The 13131-nt window shown below is 45.3% G+C and overlaps 1 protein-coding gene across 2 annotated transcripts; it reads right to left on the bottom strand.

Moving 5' to 3' along the window:
* Positions 1-16: 16 nt before the first annotated feature.
* On the bottom strand, positions 17-12977 carry ZNF79 (zinc finger protein 79). Of its 2 annotated transcripts, XM_019636560.1 has the most exons (5): positions 12351-12977; positions 10026-10111; positions 8085-8211; positions 7508-7603; positions 17-1773 (listed from the first exon to the last, which is right to left on the bottom strand). In XM_019636560.1, exons 1-5 carry the CDS (start codon positions 12364-12366, stop codon positions 593-595), a joined length of 1506 nt encoding a protein of 501 aa, XP_019492105.1. In that variant the 5' UTR covers positions 12367-12977; the 3' UTR covers positions 17-592. The 2 variants fall into 2 exon arrangements, with proteins under 2 accessions (XP_019492105.1, XP_019492115.1); XM_019636570.1 differs by lacking the exon at positions 7508-7603.
* Between the last annotated feature and the right edge of the window lie 154 nt (positions 12978-13131).

Genomic DNA, 13131 nt, shown 5'->3' with positions numbered 1-13131 from the left:
GCCACTCGGCCGGCCCTCAGACTGGTTTCTTGACAGCTGTGACAAGCACTAGAAGTGCATCAAGTGGACATGGGGCACGGCAGTGTTTCCAGAGTTGCGTCTGTGTTTAGGTTTTCATGTCATCAGTGTTAGGGAGGGAGTGAATCCCTTACCAACCCCCAATGAGATTGCAGCATTTAATGGTTGGCCCTAAAAGCCCTTTCTTGGATTTATTTATTCCCCCAAATCAGACACCTTAGTGGCCCCATTATAGAGAAAGGCTCATTCCTGGCCAGTGTTCTTGTTTCTTTAGCAACAGCCTGCATTCAAGGAGAGAACAGAACCATTACCCAAAACAGCCTTTAAGGAGGAACCAGGTCGTCTCTCACAACTTAAAAACCAAGGTGTCTGGAGTGCTTGCTACACAAAGCACTTGGCCCACTGAATAATTAAGCTTGTGGAAAATGTTGAGAAAGAATTGCGACCTTTCATTTCACATGCAACACGTAAAATTCTGACTTTATTAAAGGTACTTTTTGCATGTGGCTCTGGCTACCAAGTTAGCTGTCTCCGGATGCATTCAGAGTACCTGTCAGGTCCCCATCTACGCTGGTCATGTCCCCAGCTCCTCTCCAGCATGGAGTCTCTGATGTCGAATGAAAGCTGAGCTACACCGGAAGGCCTTCCCACACGGGCTGCACTGGTAGGGTTTCACACCAGTGTGAATTCTCTGATGCTGACTAAGGGATGAGCTCTGGTTAAATGCTTTTCCACACTCATTGCATTCGTAGGGTTTTTCTCCGGTGTGAATTATATGGTGTCGAATGAGGGCTGAGCTCTCACTGAAGTATTTCCCACACTCGTTGCATTTATACGGCTTCTCCCCCGTGTGGGTCTTCTGGTGGATGATGAGATTGGTGCTCTGGCTGAAGGCCTTGCCGCACTCGCCGCATCTGTAGGGCTTCTCGCCTGTGTGAGTCCGCTGGTGGTTGGTGAGGTTGGCGCTCTGGCTGAAGGCCTTCCCACACACCTTACACCTGTAGGGTTTCTCTCCTGTGTGGATCCTCTGATGCTGAATAAACGCTGCACAGTAGCTGAAGGCCTTCCCGCACTCGCTGCACTTGTAGGGCTTCTCCCCGGTGTGCGTCCGCTGGTGGTTGGTGAGGTTGGCACTGTGACGGAAGGCCTTCCCGCAGTCGCTGCATTCATAGGGCTTCTCTCCAGTGTGAATTCTCTGGTGCTGGACGAGGGCCGAACAGTCACTGAAGGCTTTCTCACACTCGGTACACTTGTAGGGCTTTTCTCCAGTGTGAGTTCGCTGGTGTTTTGTGAGGTTTGCGTTCTGGCTGAAGGCCCTTCCGCATTCGCTGCATTTATAAGGTTTCTCTCCCGTGTGAACCCTCTGGTGCTGGATGAGAGACGAGCTCTGGCTGAAGGCCTTCCCACACTCGCTGCACTCATAAGGCTTCTCCCCAGTGTGGCTCTTCTGATGCTGAGAAAGGGAAGAGCAGTAGCTGAAGGCTTTGCCACAGTCATTACAGGTGTACGGTTTCACTCGGTGAGACTTAATGATCTTTGAATTCTTCCTGAAGTTCTTTGTTTGCATTTCACATTTACGGGGCCTCACTTCCATAGCAACTCTCTGTTGGGGAGAAAGGACTGGTCTCAGATTGAAGCTTTTCACCAGTTCACTGTGCCTGTGATCTGACTCCCCAGAGGGCCTCTCTCCACTTCGGTCTTGGAATGAGTCTTCAGAATTGTCTTGCTCTGGTGATTCAGACACAATCTTCCAGTCTGAAAAGAATTTGAGAGGCAATGAAATTCCTTTGGTGTAAAAAAAGATACTACTGAAATACAAAAGGCTAAAGGAGTTGAGCTGAGCTCTTAGTCCACTACACTTCCTTTCATCCCGAACATAACTTTTACATTTCTGTTCTAAACCGTGAATAATGACCAAGATGGAATTTCAGAGACAACATCCTTTAGCCCCCTTTTCTAAATTGGGAAGGGATGAAATTTACCCTAATCCTCAGCCTCAGATGCAGTATTCCTTTTATTTCTGATACTCTTCTCTTGCTGTGTACTGTGTAGTCTCAGGCTGTCTTAGTCTCAAAATCCTCTGTGGTTTTGGGCAATCTATTTACCAGGTTTAAGTATTTCACTTTAAAAAGCTGATGGATGAAGTCAGCAACATGAGTTTTCACTTACCAAAATTTGATAATTCTAGAGTTGCTAAGAGCACACTGGTATAGCTACATAAATTGGGACCTTTCTGGAAAACAATATGGTTGTACATAATACCCTTCCCTTCTGCCCAGAGCCCCCACTTTCCTCCCCTCCAGCAACCATCAGTGTGTTCTTTGTACCATGAGCTTGTTTTTGTTAGTTTTTTAGATTCCACATATAAGTGAAATCAAATGGTATCTGTCTTCCTCTGTTGGACTTACTGCAAATGGTAGGATTTCATTTCTTATGGCTGATTAATACTCCCTATGTACATCTTCACTCATTGATCTGTTAATGGACAGCTTTACTGCATATATTCTCATCTGGTGGTTTTTTTAAAAATTTTGAGTTTATCGTTCCACCCTCTCCTGGTCTATATGGTTACTACTGAGAATCTGACAGTAATCTGATGGGTTTTCCTTTGTAGGTTACAGTCTTTTTTTTCCTGACTGCCTTGTGAATTCTTTATCATTAAACTTTTGACAGCTTTAATATGTCTTGGAGAATGTCTTTTTGTGTTGAGATAATTACATGTTCTGTTAGCTTCTTGTGCTCGACTGTCTGATTCCTTCTCTAGGTTTAGGGAGCTCTCAATTAGTTCTTTGAATAGGCCCTCTGATGACCCCTTCTCCCTCTTCTGAGATACCCATTATCTTTATGTTGCTCTTTCTGATGGAGTCAGACAGTTGTTGTAGAGTTCATTCGTTTTTTAAAAACACTAGTTTCTTCAATTTGAATCATTTCTAGATTTCTATCTTCAGGCTTGCTAATTCTGTCTTCTATCTGGTCTGCTGTATTTCCAGTGCTTTTTTTTTTTTTTAAAGATTTTTATTGGGGAATTGGGGGAAGGGGAACAGACAAGATGCTGTCCTTTTGTTCTTCAGTCTAGTGGAGGACGTTGCTTCATGGGCCCAAGTTGGCACCATCATTGCACTCCTCCCGGGCAAGGTAGATCAGTCGCCGGCTTCTGGACGGCTGCTCATGGCGGCTGCTGGCTACACACGCTGGCTGCTGGCTACATATGGTAGCCCATGGCAACCCACTGCCATAGGGGCTGCAGCCTACGCCGTCACCGGTGACTCATGGCAGTCCAGCTCCAGGTTGAGCTGTTGTTCAGCATCTTAGCTGTGGAGGGCAATGTCACTGGCCCTCATATGTGGGATCCGAACCGAGGAGCTCTGGCATCCCAAGCCAGCTCTTAACCATCGTGCCACTCGGCCGGCCCTCCAATGCTTTTTTTTTTTTTTAGCTGAGCCATCCTGCTACCTGTTGGCAGCTCAGCGGCTGCTCAGCTCGGGCTGGACTCGAACCGCTGTTGCTCAGAGCTCAAACTCTTGAGCGAGCTCTTAACCAACTGAGCCACTCAGCCGGCCCTCCAATGCTTTTTAATATATCCATCTCATTGAGTTCTTCAGCTGCAGAATTTGTTAGATTCTAGTTTCAATTTCTTTGGTAAAGTACTCCTTTTCATAAATTTTATTCCTGAGCTCACTGAACTGCCTGAGTTTCCTTGTATCACTGAGATTCTTCATGATAGAAATCTTGAAAATTAGTCTTTGACTCTGAGATTGGTTTTTGGACATGTGAAAGTTACCATGTTACCTTGATTGTTCCTGGTATTTGGGTTGTTCCTCTGCCTGTGCATTGGAGGTAGGGGACTCTTCTTATTTAGAGACCATTTTGATCTTCATAATTCAGCAGGTTGATAGAGGCTTTTGTTTTTTATTACCTGCACTACTTGCACCTTGGAAGTCATGGTGGGTGTACCAGCTGTGTCTGGGTCCCCTCAGTCTCGGGGTGGGGGGCAGCCAGGGTCACAAGCCTACAGTGTTGCCTCCTGTTTCCAATGGCCAACAGCACGGCTGTGATGTTCCAAGCTTCTTGGCTGGTGCTACCAGGCTCTGCTGCAATGGCAGGGGAGAGGAGGGCAGATTCTTGGGCACCAATGCTGCTTCTGCATTTCTTACCCTCTTCTGGGCCATAGTATGGGGGGTACACCCCAACTTGTCCCCTGCTGTGTTAGGTGGGGCTGCAGCAGCTGCCAAACTGCATCTGTGGACACCCACCTCCCCTATGTGTTCCAGTGCACCCGGCTTCAGATGTACTGATGCTTGGATCTCAGGAACCTTTGTTGGATTACAGATGTCAATTTGTAAATTTAAGGGGAGACAGAAAGGAGTCTTTTCTCCCTGCCATGATGCTGATGTCATCTCCTCCATTTTCTTTTTATATTTTTAAAGATTTTATTGGGGAATTGGGGAAGGGGAACAGACAAGTTGCTGTCCTTTCGTTCTTCAGTCTAGTTGTGGAAGACGTGGCTTCACTGGCCCGTGTTGGTATTATCATTGCACTCCTCCAGGGCGAAGCAGATCGGTTGCCGGCCCACTGGATGGCTATTCACAGCGGCTCTTGGTAACTCACGCTGGCTGCCGGCCGCTCATGGTAGCTTATGGCAGCCCATTGCAGCCTACGCTGATGCCAGTGACTCACGGCAGCCCAGCTCCAGCTGTTCACCATCTCAGCTGTAGAGGGCGCAGTGTCACTGGCCCTCATGTGGGATCTGAGCTGGGGTCCTGCTGCTCAGAGCTGGCGTCCCAAGCCAACTCTTAACCAATGTGCCACTCAGCCGGCCCCGTTTTCTTCTTTTTAGTTTTGGCTTTTTCTTTCTCACTGAAAGCGCCTTTAACTCCCCCGCCCACCCTTGTGTTTGTCTGAGAAACTGTTTATCCTTTAATTCTGAATGATAAACCTGCTGGGTGTTCTTGGTTATAGGGTTTTTCCCCTTTCATCATTTTGAATAAATGCAAAACCAGCTGATAGTCTTAACGGAGATCCTTTGTGCATAACTAGCCGCTTTTCTCTTGCTTTTAAAATTCTAATTTTTGACATGTTAATTATGATGTGCCTTGGTGTGGACCTATTTGGGTTCATCCTATTTGGGACTGCTTCCTGGACTTGGATATCGGTTTCCTTTGCAAGGTTGGGGAAATTTTCAGCCGTTACTTCTTTAAATAGTTTCCTGTATTTTTTCCTGGGACCCCTATAATTCGAATGTTAGTACACTTGATATTGTCCCAGAGGTCCCTAAAACTATCCTCATTTTTATAATTGTTATTTTTGCGGTTCCAACTGGTTGATTTCTATTGTCTTCTGGCTTGCCGACTCCTCCATCAGCAAATCTGTTGATTCCCTGTAGTATATTTTTCAGTTATTCAGTTCTGATTGGTTTTTATATTTTCTTTCTGTGAAGTTCTCACTGAGTTCATCTATTCTCCCGAGTTTATTGAGCATCCTTATAGCCAGTGTTTTGAACTCTTTATTTGGTAGATTGCTTATCTCCATCTCATTCAGCTCTTTTTCTGGGATTTTGTTCTGTTGTCTCACTTGGAATGTTTTGTCTCCTCATTTTGGCTGGCCGTTTCTGTGAATTAGGCAAAACAGCAATCTGTCTTGAAGGAGTGGCCTCCTGTAGGAGCTTCCCCTTGGTGTAGACGGTGGGTGCCAAGTGTGTTTGGCAGGTCAGTTGGAGCTGGAGGAGGCGTGGACTGGACCTCAGCGGGATAGGGGTGGGGCGTGGGGACAAGGCACACAGGCGCTACCTTAGGCCCGTTGAGGCTGGAGCAGGCGTGGGCCATGTGGGGCTGTAGTTGGAACAGGTTTAGACCACAGGGAACCAACTCTAGGGTCATGTCCCAGTGGGGTTGCCTTGGCATGCTGGCTGGAGCTGTAGTTGGAGTGGGGTTGGGCTGTGGGGAGGGGGGGGTCCTAGGGGCAGGCCACATCAGGGCTGCCTTGGTAGGCCAGCTGGAGCTGTAGTTGTAGGGCCTTAGCTGAGTGAACTCCTAGGGGCAAGCCACACTGGGGCCCAGAGCTTTAGCTGTAGTGGGTGTGAGCCATGGAGTCCCAGGGGTAAGCTGTGCTGGGAACCACCTTGGAAGCCCAGCTGGAAGCTATAGCAGGTTGCAGAAACTCGGGTAAGCTGTGTCGTGTGGGAGCCTGGAGCTGTAATTGGAATTGTGGGCTCTGGGGACAAGCCACAGCACTGGCTTGGGCCTGGGTCCTGGTGTGCACTCTGCTCGCCTGGCTGGCTGCCTAGAGCCTGGATCGTGCTCCCATCCATGTGATTGGGGGGTGGGGTGAGGGGCAACAAATGGCATGCTCCCTGCCTGCCGTTCCCCTCCCATTTGGCAGATGCTCCAGGGTTAGTAAATCGGTTTCCTTTCCGAATAGGTGCCTTTTATTTATTTATTCATGTGGTGAAAGAGCAGTTTATTAGAAGAGATAATACACTTTAAAGAAATAGAAGTGGGCCCGAGCAGTAGAGAATGGCTCAAGGACTGTTAGAAGAGAAAGCACACTCCAAAGAGTTTGGAGTGGGCCGAGCAAAAGGAGGAGCTTTCTAGGTGCCTTTTAAGCCGCTATTTTATCACTGTTCCCAGGGTGGGCAAGGTTGCAAGTAGGCCCTTCCGTGACCCCTCCCTGCTGCAGATCAGCGCATTGGGGCTGGGGTTCCCATGGTACTGTGCCTCAGTCTCTCCCACCCATTTCTATGTGGTCACTGCCGTTTCTTGGGCAGAAGTTGTTCAGTTAGGTTTCACGTCTTCAGGGGGGTTGCTCTATCTATTGGTATAAATTTGATGTTTGTGGGAAGCAGTGAGTTCAAGGTCTCCCTGTGCTGCCATCTTGGACTTGTTCTTAACCCTCTTTGGGACGTCATTCATTTTAAGAGAAACTTTAAAATGTAAATTAGTGTACAATATATGGAAGTATTAAAACTAGTCATAAGGTCCCAGACACCTCTGTCTCCTACATAGGTGTTTTAGGTAAGGGAGTGGAGTTTTAGGGGGAGGGATATGGAGCTGCTTTTCATAAGGATCAATTTTCCTGAAGAGATTGTTTCCATTCCTACCTTATTTCCCCGAGGAGAGAACAGCAGCGTTAGTTCTAGGTACCCTTGATTTGAATTCCCACACAGAATCTTGACCCAGAATGTCTGGGTTCAAATCATGGCTCCACCTCTTACTAACTAGCTGTGTGACTTTGGATAAATTACTTAATCTTTCTATTTGTATTATCTGAATGTAGCTCTCATGCAGAATTAGTGAGGATTAAATGAGTTAAAGCACATAATGGACCCAGAATGTCCATGTGAACGTCCTATGTGAGGAATAGTAAGTGAACCATGTTCGCATTCTCACCTTTGTGCTCCCTGTCACTGTTCCCTCATCAAAAGCACTACTATGTTTGAAAGAGGATTTTGTTCCAAGAGTTTCTTTCACTGGCTCAGCGCCTGCGTCCTCACCTGGACAGGTACTCCTTAGGCCCTTTCCCTCCAGCATCCATGGGCCTTCTCTTTGTTCCAACTGAGAGTTCATGCCGGGCTGGGAAACTGGAAGTCCTAGTCAGGGAGAAAGAGCCACCCAGAACTCAGGGTAACGGACGCAGGCCAGTTAGGTCATGAACTTCACTCAACAAGTATTTATTGAACATTTGGTGCTGAGCACTGGGGGTACAGCAGTAATAAGACACGGTGCCAGTGTCTTGGTAAAGCATTTCTGGAAAGAGCTAAAGAAACAGCTTCTAGGAGGGGGTCAAACCAGGAAGTTAAGCTAAGCCCATAAAGCAAGCTATTTAGGGAGATGGGAACTGGCCTCAAGGTTACCCCAACCCTCCTGAGAAATAAGAAAATGGTGAGGTGCAGCCTTGGGGAGCAAATGAAAATGACTGTTTCCCAACCAAGAATGCAGAGGCCTTTCCCTAGGGAACAAGGAATAAACATTGTCTCTCCAGGATGTCAGCAAGTCGGGATCACTCAACACTGGCAAGTGCCACAGGTTTTCAGAACTGAGCAGATTCTGTATTTTAAGGGGTTTCCTTACCCAGTAGGACCAAGTTCCTGGACTTTTCTGGTATCCCCTCCTTGGACCTGTCCCTTGGAACGGGGACTGAGTGCCTCCACTCTTCGTGGGTAAAAGCTACCGTCATACTGCTGAAGGGTGTGGGTCCCTGAAACAACAAGCACATTTCTTCTTGCCCAGTGACTTTAGGAAATGAGGTGGAGAGGGGGTGGGGAGGTTGGCGGCTCTGGGCGAGATGGCTAACAGGCCTACAAAGGGTCTCTGAAAGGATTCAGGACTCGGGGTAGTTCCAGAAAAAGCACTATGTGCCTAACACTGGATACTGACACAAAAATAGCCTCTTGCCTTCACATCTGTAATTCTGGTAGACTTTTCATATGAATAAAGAAAAAACAAAACACCCACACACACACACACACACCCACTCCCACCCCCCTCTTAACTGGGCAGAAACTAACAGTTGCTTGGGAATTAAGAGCCAATATAGAAAATTAGAACATGTGAGTTTACACAAATGAGGAATCAGATGCAAATTAGCAAAGAAATGTGAAAGCTGAATGTTTTCAGAACATGGAATAAATATCCCCACGAACTCAGACATTACACAGCACAGCATGAGAGCCAGGTATGTACGCAGCCATCTGTAATAACGTGTTGAGATGGACAGACCCATTTATAGGATAACAGAAGAGGAATCCTGGGTAGAGGACAGGGGGAGGACAATCAGGGAAGAGCACAGAGAAGGCAGTCACCGAGCTGGCCTTGTAGGAGCAAGAGGAGGAAATCCAAAGCAGGGAGGCAGCATGAGTGGCACAGAGGCAAGAAGGAAACGGTGCCTCCATTCACCTAGTGAGCCCCGCAGAAACCTGGGTGCTATCCTTCCCTGCAGCTCCCCACAAGTCAATGGCCTATTCATTCCTCTCACCATCACTCACTTCTCTCAATGCCCCCATCACTGCCTTGTTTTAAATGAGCACTTCCCAAATTATAAAATTAGGTCTCCTGACCTAATTTTACCTGTCCATCCAAACCATCCTTCACACTGAGAAATGAATTAAAGGGGACAAAGAGGGTCATTTAAAAAAATGAAATATTTACAACATTTGGGTCAGTTTTTATAAAGATGTGTCACAAACCAGGTAACATAATTTATAAAGGAAAAACTAGGAAGTTCGAGGAGAAACTTAAAATATTACAGCTATGAGAGATTTTAAAACAACTGTTGACAAGAGTTAATAACTAATTAAAAAGTAAAGATATAGAACTGAGCAATTTAATAAGGCTGAGCTAATACAGCCATCACACCCTACGCCCTGCAAGCATCATACCACCTGGGTACTTTGTTGACAAGACACACTGTTCTCATGGAGCGCACAGACCAGCCAAATGGGCAAAGAAACCAGCCATAATTTCTGGAACATCTAACAATGACCCACAGCCAAAACCTTTCAATATAAATAGGAAAGGAAGAACATGAATTAGAGATTCAATCCAAGACATTAAAATGAATTTTAAAATAAATGTGAGGAAAGCAAAAAACAAAAATTTGTCAAAGAATAGAACTGATGAGGAAATCCAAGAGCACATGTTCTAAGAATGAAAATAGGCCAATACCTAGTCTAGTGAGAAAAAAATTGGGGGGTGAAGAAGACAGTTCCTACATTCATGGCAGGATTATGCAATGGAATACATTAGAAATGATTTTGTCCAATACGCTTAAGGAAATGGAAATATTAACCAAATTATGCTAACTGAAAATAAGGTTACAAACAGGAAGAATATGACTGAAAGGTTACAAATCAAAATTTTAAGTTATCTCTGAGATCAACTGATTTTTTTGTATGTGTATTTTTCAAGTTTTCTACAATGAACATGAGTTCCTTTTGTAATTAAAAAACCAACCAAAAAACCCTTAATGTTACTTAATTAAAAAAAAAGCGCCGTATTAAATTTCCAACTTACATGTGGCCCAGCTGTGAGGAGGCCAGCCACCATTCCTTCCTCTCCTGTGCTCTCTCGGATCGGGGTAGTGTCCAGAGAAGGTGGTTCTGGAGGAAAAGAAAAGCCAATGAGACATAAAATTTATAGCTCACATTCTCTCTGAAGTGGGGCTTCAAAGGACACTGAAGGTTCCAGGGCACTGGGGCTGAATTTGCAGACCTGCAGTGAGTGGGATGTAAAATTGCCCGTTCTCTTTCCTACCTTGGAAATCCCATCAATTCAGTATAGGGAGGTATTAGGCGTAACAGACTCAAGTATCCCCAACCAACCACTTACCTGCAGTGTGCAAATCACATAACCTCTAAGTCTCATTTTTCTCACTGTAAAATGGGGATAATAATCCCTTGTAAAGCTGTTGCTATGAAGATTAAAGGAAAATGCAGAGTTGGCGCAATGCCTAGCATGTAAGTATGTAGTTTACAAATATTACCTTACCTATTACTCGGTTCTATTAGTGGCTCTACAAATTTCAGACATTTGCCTAATCAGAAGGGGTAATGACCAAGTGGGAGTCATCCCAGGAACACAGGTTGGTTCAACATAAAAAAATCAATACACCATATTAATACAAAGGAAAAAAACGCACACAATCATCTCAGTAAACACCAAAAAGGCCATTTTACAAAATCTGACCGCATTTCATGAGAAAACACACTCAATAAACTAGGAACAAGGGAACTTCCTTCACTTGAGGAAAGGCATCTACTAAAAGCCCAGAGCTAACATACTTAATAGTGAAAGCCTAATGCTTTCCTAAGATCAGAAACAAAACATAAGGACGTCTGCTCTTGCCACATCTACTCAGTATTATGCTGGAAGTTCTAGCCAGGGCAATTAGGCAAGAAAAAAAGGTACCCAGATTGGAAAGGGAGAATTAAAACTCTCTATTCATGATACATGATTTTGTATATAGAAAATCTTAAGGAATCTCCCCAAAAATATATAAACAAGTTCGGTGAGGTTGCAGGATACAAGATGAATATACAATAAAGAGGCAACCCACTTAATGGGCAAAGATGAATACACATTTCTCCAGTTATATTTCTGTACCCTAGCAATGAACAATCCAAAAATGAAATAAAAATTCTATTTACAAGAGCATTAATAAAAAAATAGGAATAAAATTAACAAAGTAAGTACAAGACGTGTACACTAAAAACAACCAAACATTTTTTTGAGCAATGCAATCCCTATCAAAGTCCCAGCTGGCTTTTTTACAGAAATTGATAAACTGATCCTAAAATTCATATGGAAATGCAAGGGACTCAGAATAGTCAATCTGGAAGAACTAAGTTTGAAGGACTCATATTTACAATATGATAACTTGTCATAAATATAAATCTTTATGACCTCTAATTAGGCAATAGCTTCTTAGATATGACACCAAAAGCACAAGCAACAACAAAAATAAACTGGATTTAATAAAAATTTAAAACATCTTGCTTCAAAAGGCAGACACTATCGAGAAAGTGAAAAGATAACCACAGAATGGGAACGAATCTGCAAATTGTATCTTCTAAGGGTCCACTATCCAGAATATATAAAGAATTCTTACAACGCAACAAAAAGACAACCCAATTTCAAAATGGGCAAAGGATTTGAATAGATATTTCTCCAAGCAAGATATACAAATAGCCAAAAAGTACATGAAAAGATGCTCAACATCATTAATCACTGGAGAAATGCATATGAAACTACAGTGAGGTATTTCACACACACTAGATGGCTAAAAAACAAGAAAACAAGTATTGACGAGGATGTAGAAAAATTGGAACACTAGACATTGCTACTAGGAATGTAAAATGGTACAGCCACAGCAGAAAACTTTTGAAGTTCAGTGTCACCATGACACCACAATTCCTCTCATAGGCATATACCCAAGAGAAACGAAACCACGTCCACACCAAAAATTTGTGCACCCATGTTCACAGCATTATTCATAATAATCAAAACTCAAAACTGGAAACCACCCAGATGTCCCATCAACTGAGGAACATAAAATGTGGTATATCCGTATAATGGAACATTATTTAGCCATAAAAAGGAACGAGGTACATTCATGTTACAACATGGGTGAACCTTGAAACACTATGCTAAGTGAAAGAAGTCAGACACATTCATTGTATGATTCTATTTTTATGAAATGTCCAGAATAGGCAAATCCATAGGGACATAAAGTAGATTAGTAGTTGCCAGGGACTAGGGGAAAGGGGGATACAGCAGTATTAGTGGGCGAACTGTAACAAGAAACTGGATCTCTGGCAAGCCGTTCCCTCCACCGCTCACCTCCTTCCTCCAGCATCTGGGTCTCACCACGCGCCACCGCCTTACAGCAGTTCTCTGGGCGTCAGCGTGGTTTCACTGCAGCTCCAGCCCCACTCTCCAGACCTGCTCCTACTGCTGGGCTCTTCTCTCCCAGCCTCTCCCCTCCGAGTCCGGATCTAAGCCTGCGGTGCTGGGCCCTGGGAGCTCCGATAGGGCCTATCCAAGCCGGGTCTTTCAACGTCTCCCTAGCCACAGCCAGGCCTCGGCTAGGAAACCCAAGGCGCAACTAACGACTAGGTCTCAAGCAGAACACCGCGTGAAAAAAACCGCAGCACGCTACTTGCCGGAGCTCAGAAACTGCGGCTGTAGGTACTGCCAAACGCCAGGTACTGCTCTCGCGCCAAACGGGACGCGCCTGAATAGCGTCACTTCCGGCAACGCGCACATGCCTCCCCGTCCCACCAGACTCCATTCTCCAGAAATCGGACTCTTCCTGGTCAAAGCGTCTTTCTCTCAGTGCCTGCTTTGTGGCCCGCACACCCTCGTGGACGGTGCTTCTCAGAGACGCTTCCGCCAGTTCTTGCTCCCAGAATCTATTTTCCATCATGCTCTGTTTCCCAGGCTCTTCAGGTCCACCGGAACCCAACAGCTGGGGCCTCTGAGACCGGAAGCTACTTGGGCGCGAAGGATCCTGGGAGTGGTAGTTTTAGCGCAGGCGCAGATTTACACTGGTTGTGGGCGCCTGATTGATTTCTTTTTAGAGGTTCGGGTTCCCAGAGCTGCGGAAGGCAGGGGCTCTCTC

The sequence above is a fragment of the Hipposideros armiger genome, unplaced genomic scaffold (assembly GCF_001890085.2).
Source record: "Hipposideros armiger isolate ML-2016 unplaced genomic scaffold, ASM189008v1 scaffold_3, whole genome shotgun sequence".
NCBI lineage: Eukaryota > Metazoa > Chordata > Mammalia > Chiroptera > Hipposideridae > Hipposideros > Hipposideros armiger.
The sequence above is the reverse complement of the archived record's forward strand: the minus strand, read 5'-3'. Positions and strand labels throughout refer to the sequence as shown.

Excerpts from the sequence above, each read along its gene's own strand:
- ZNF79 (XM_019636560.1), bottom strand. Across the intron at positions 8,212-10,025 it reads TCCTCACAGCTGGGCCACAT|GGACCCACACCCTTCAGCAG; the intron begins GTAAGTTGGAAA and ends TTGTTGTTTCAG. Across the intron at positions 7,604-8,084 it reads CAGGAACTTGGTCCTACTGG|GACTTCCAGTTTCCCAGCCC; the intron begins GTAAGGAAACCC and ends CTCCCTGACTAG.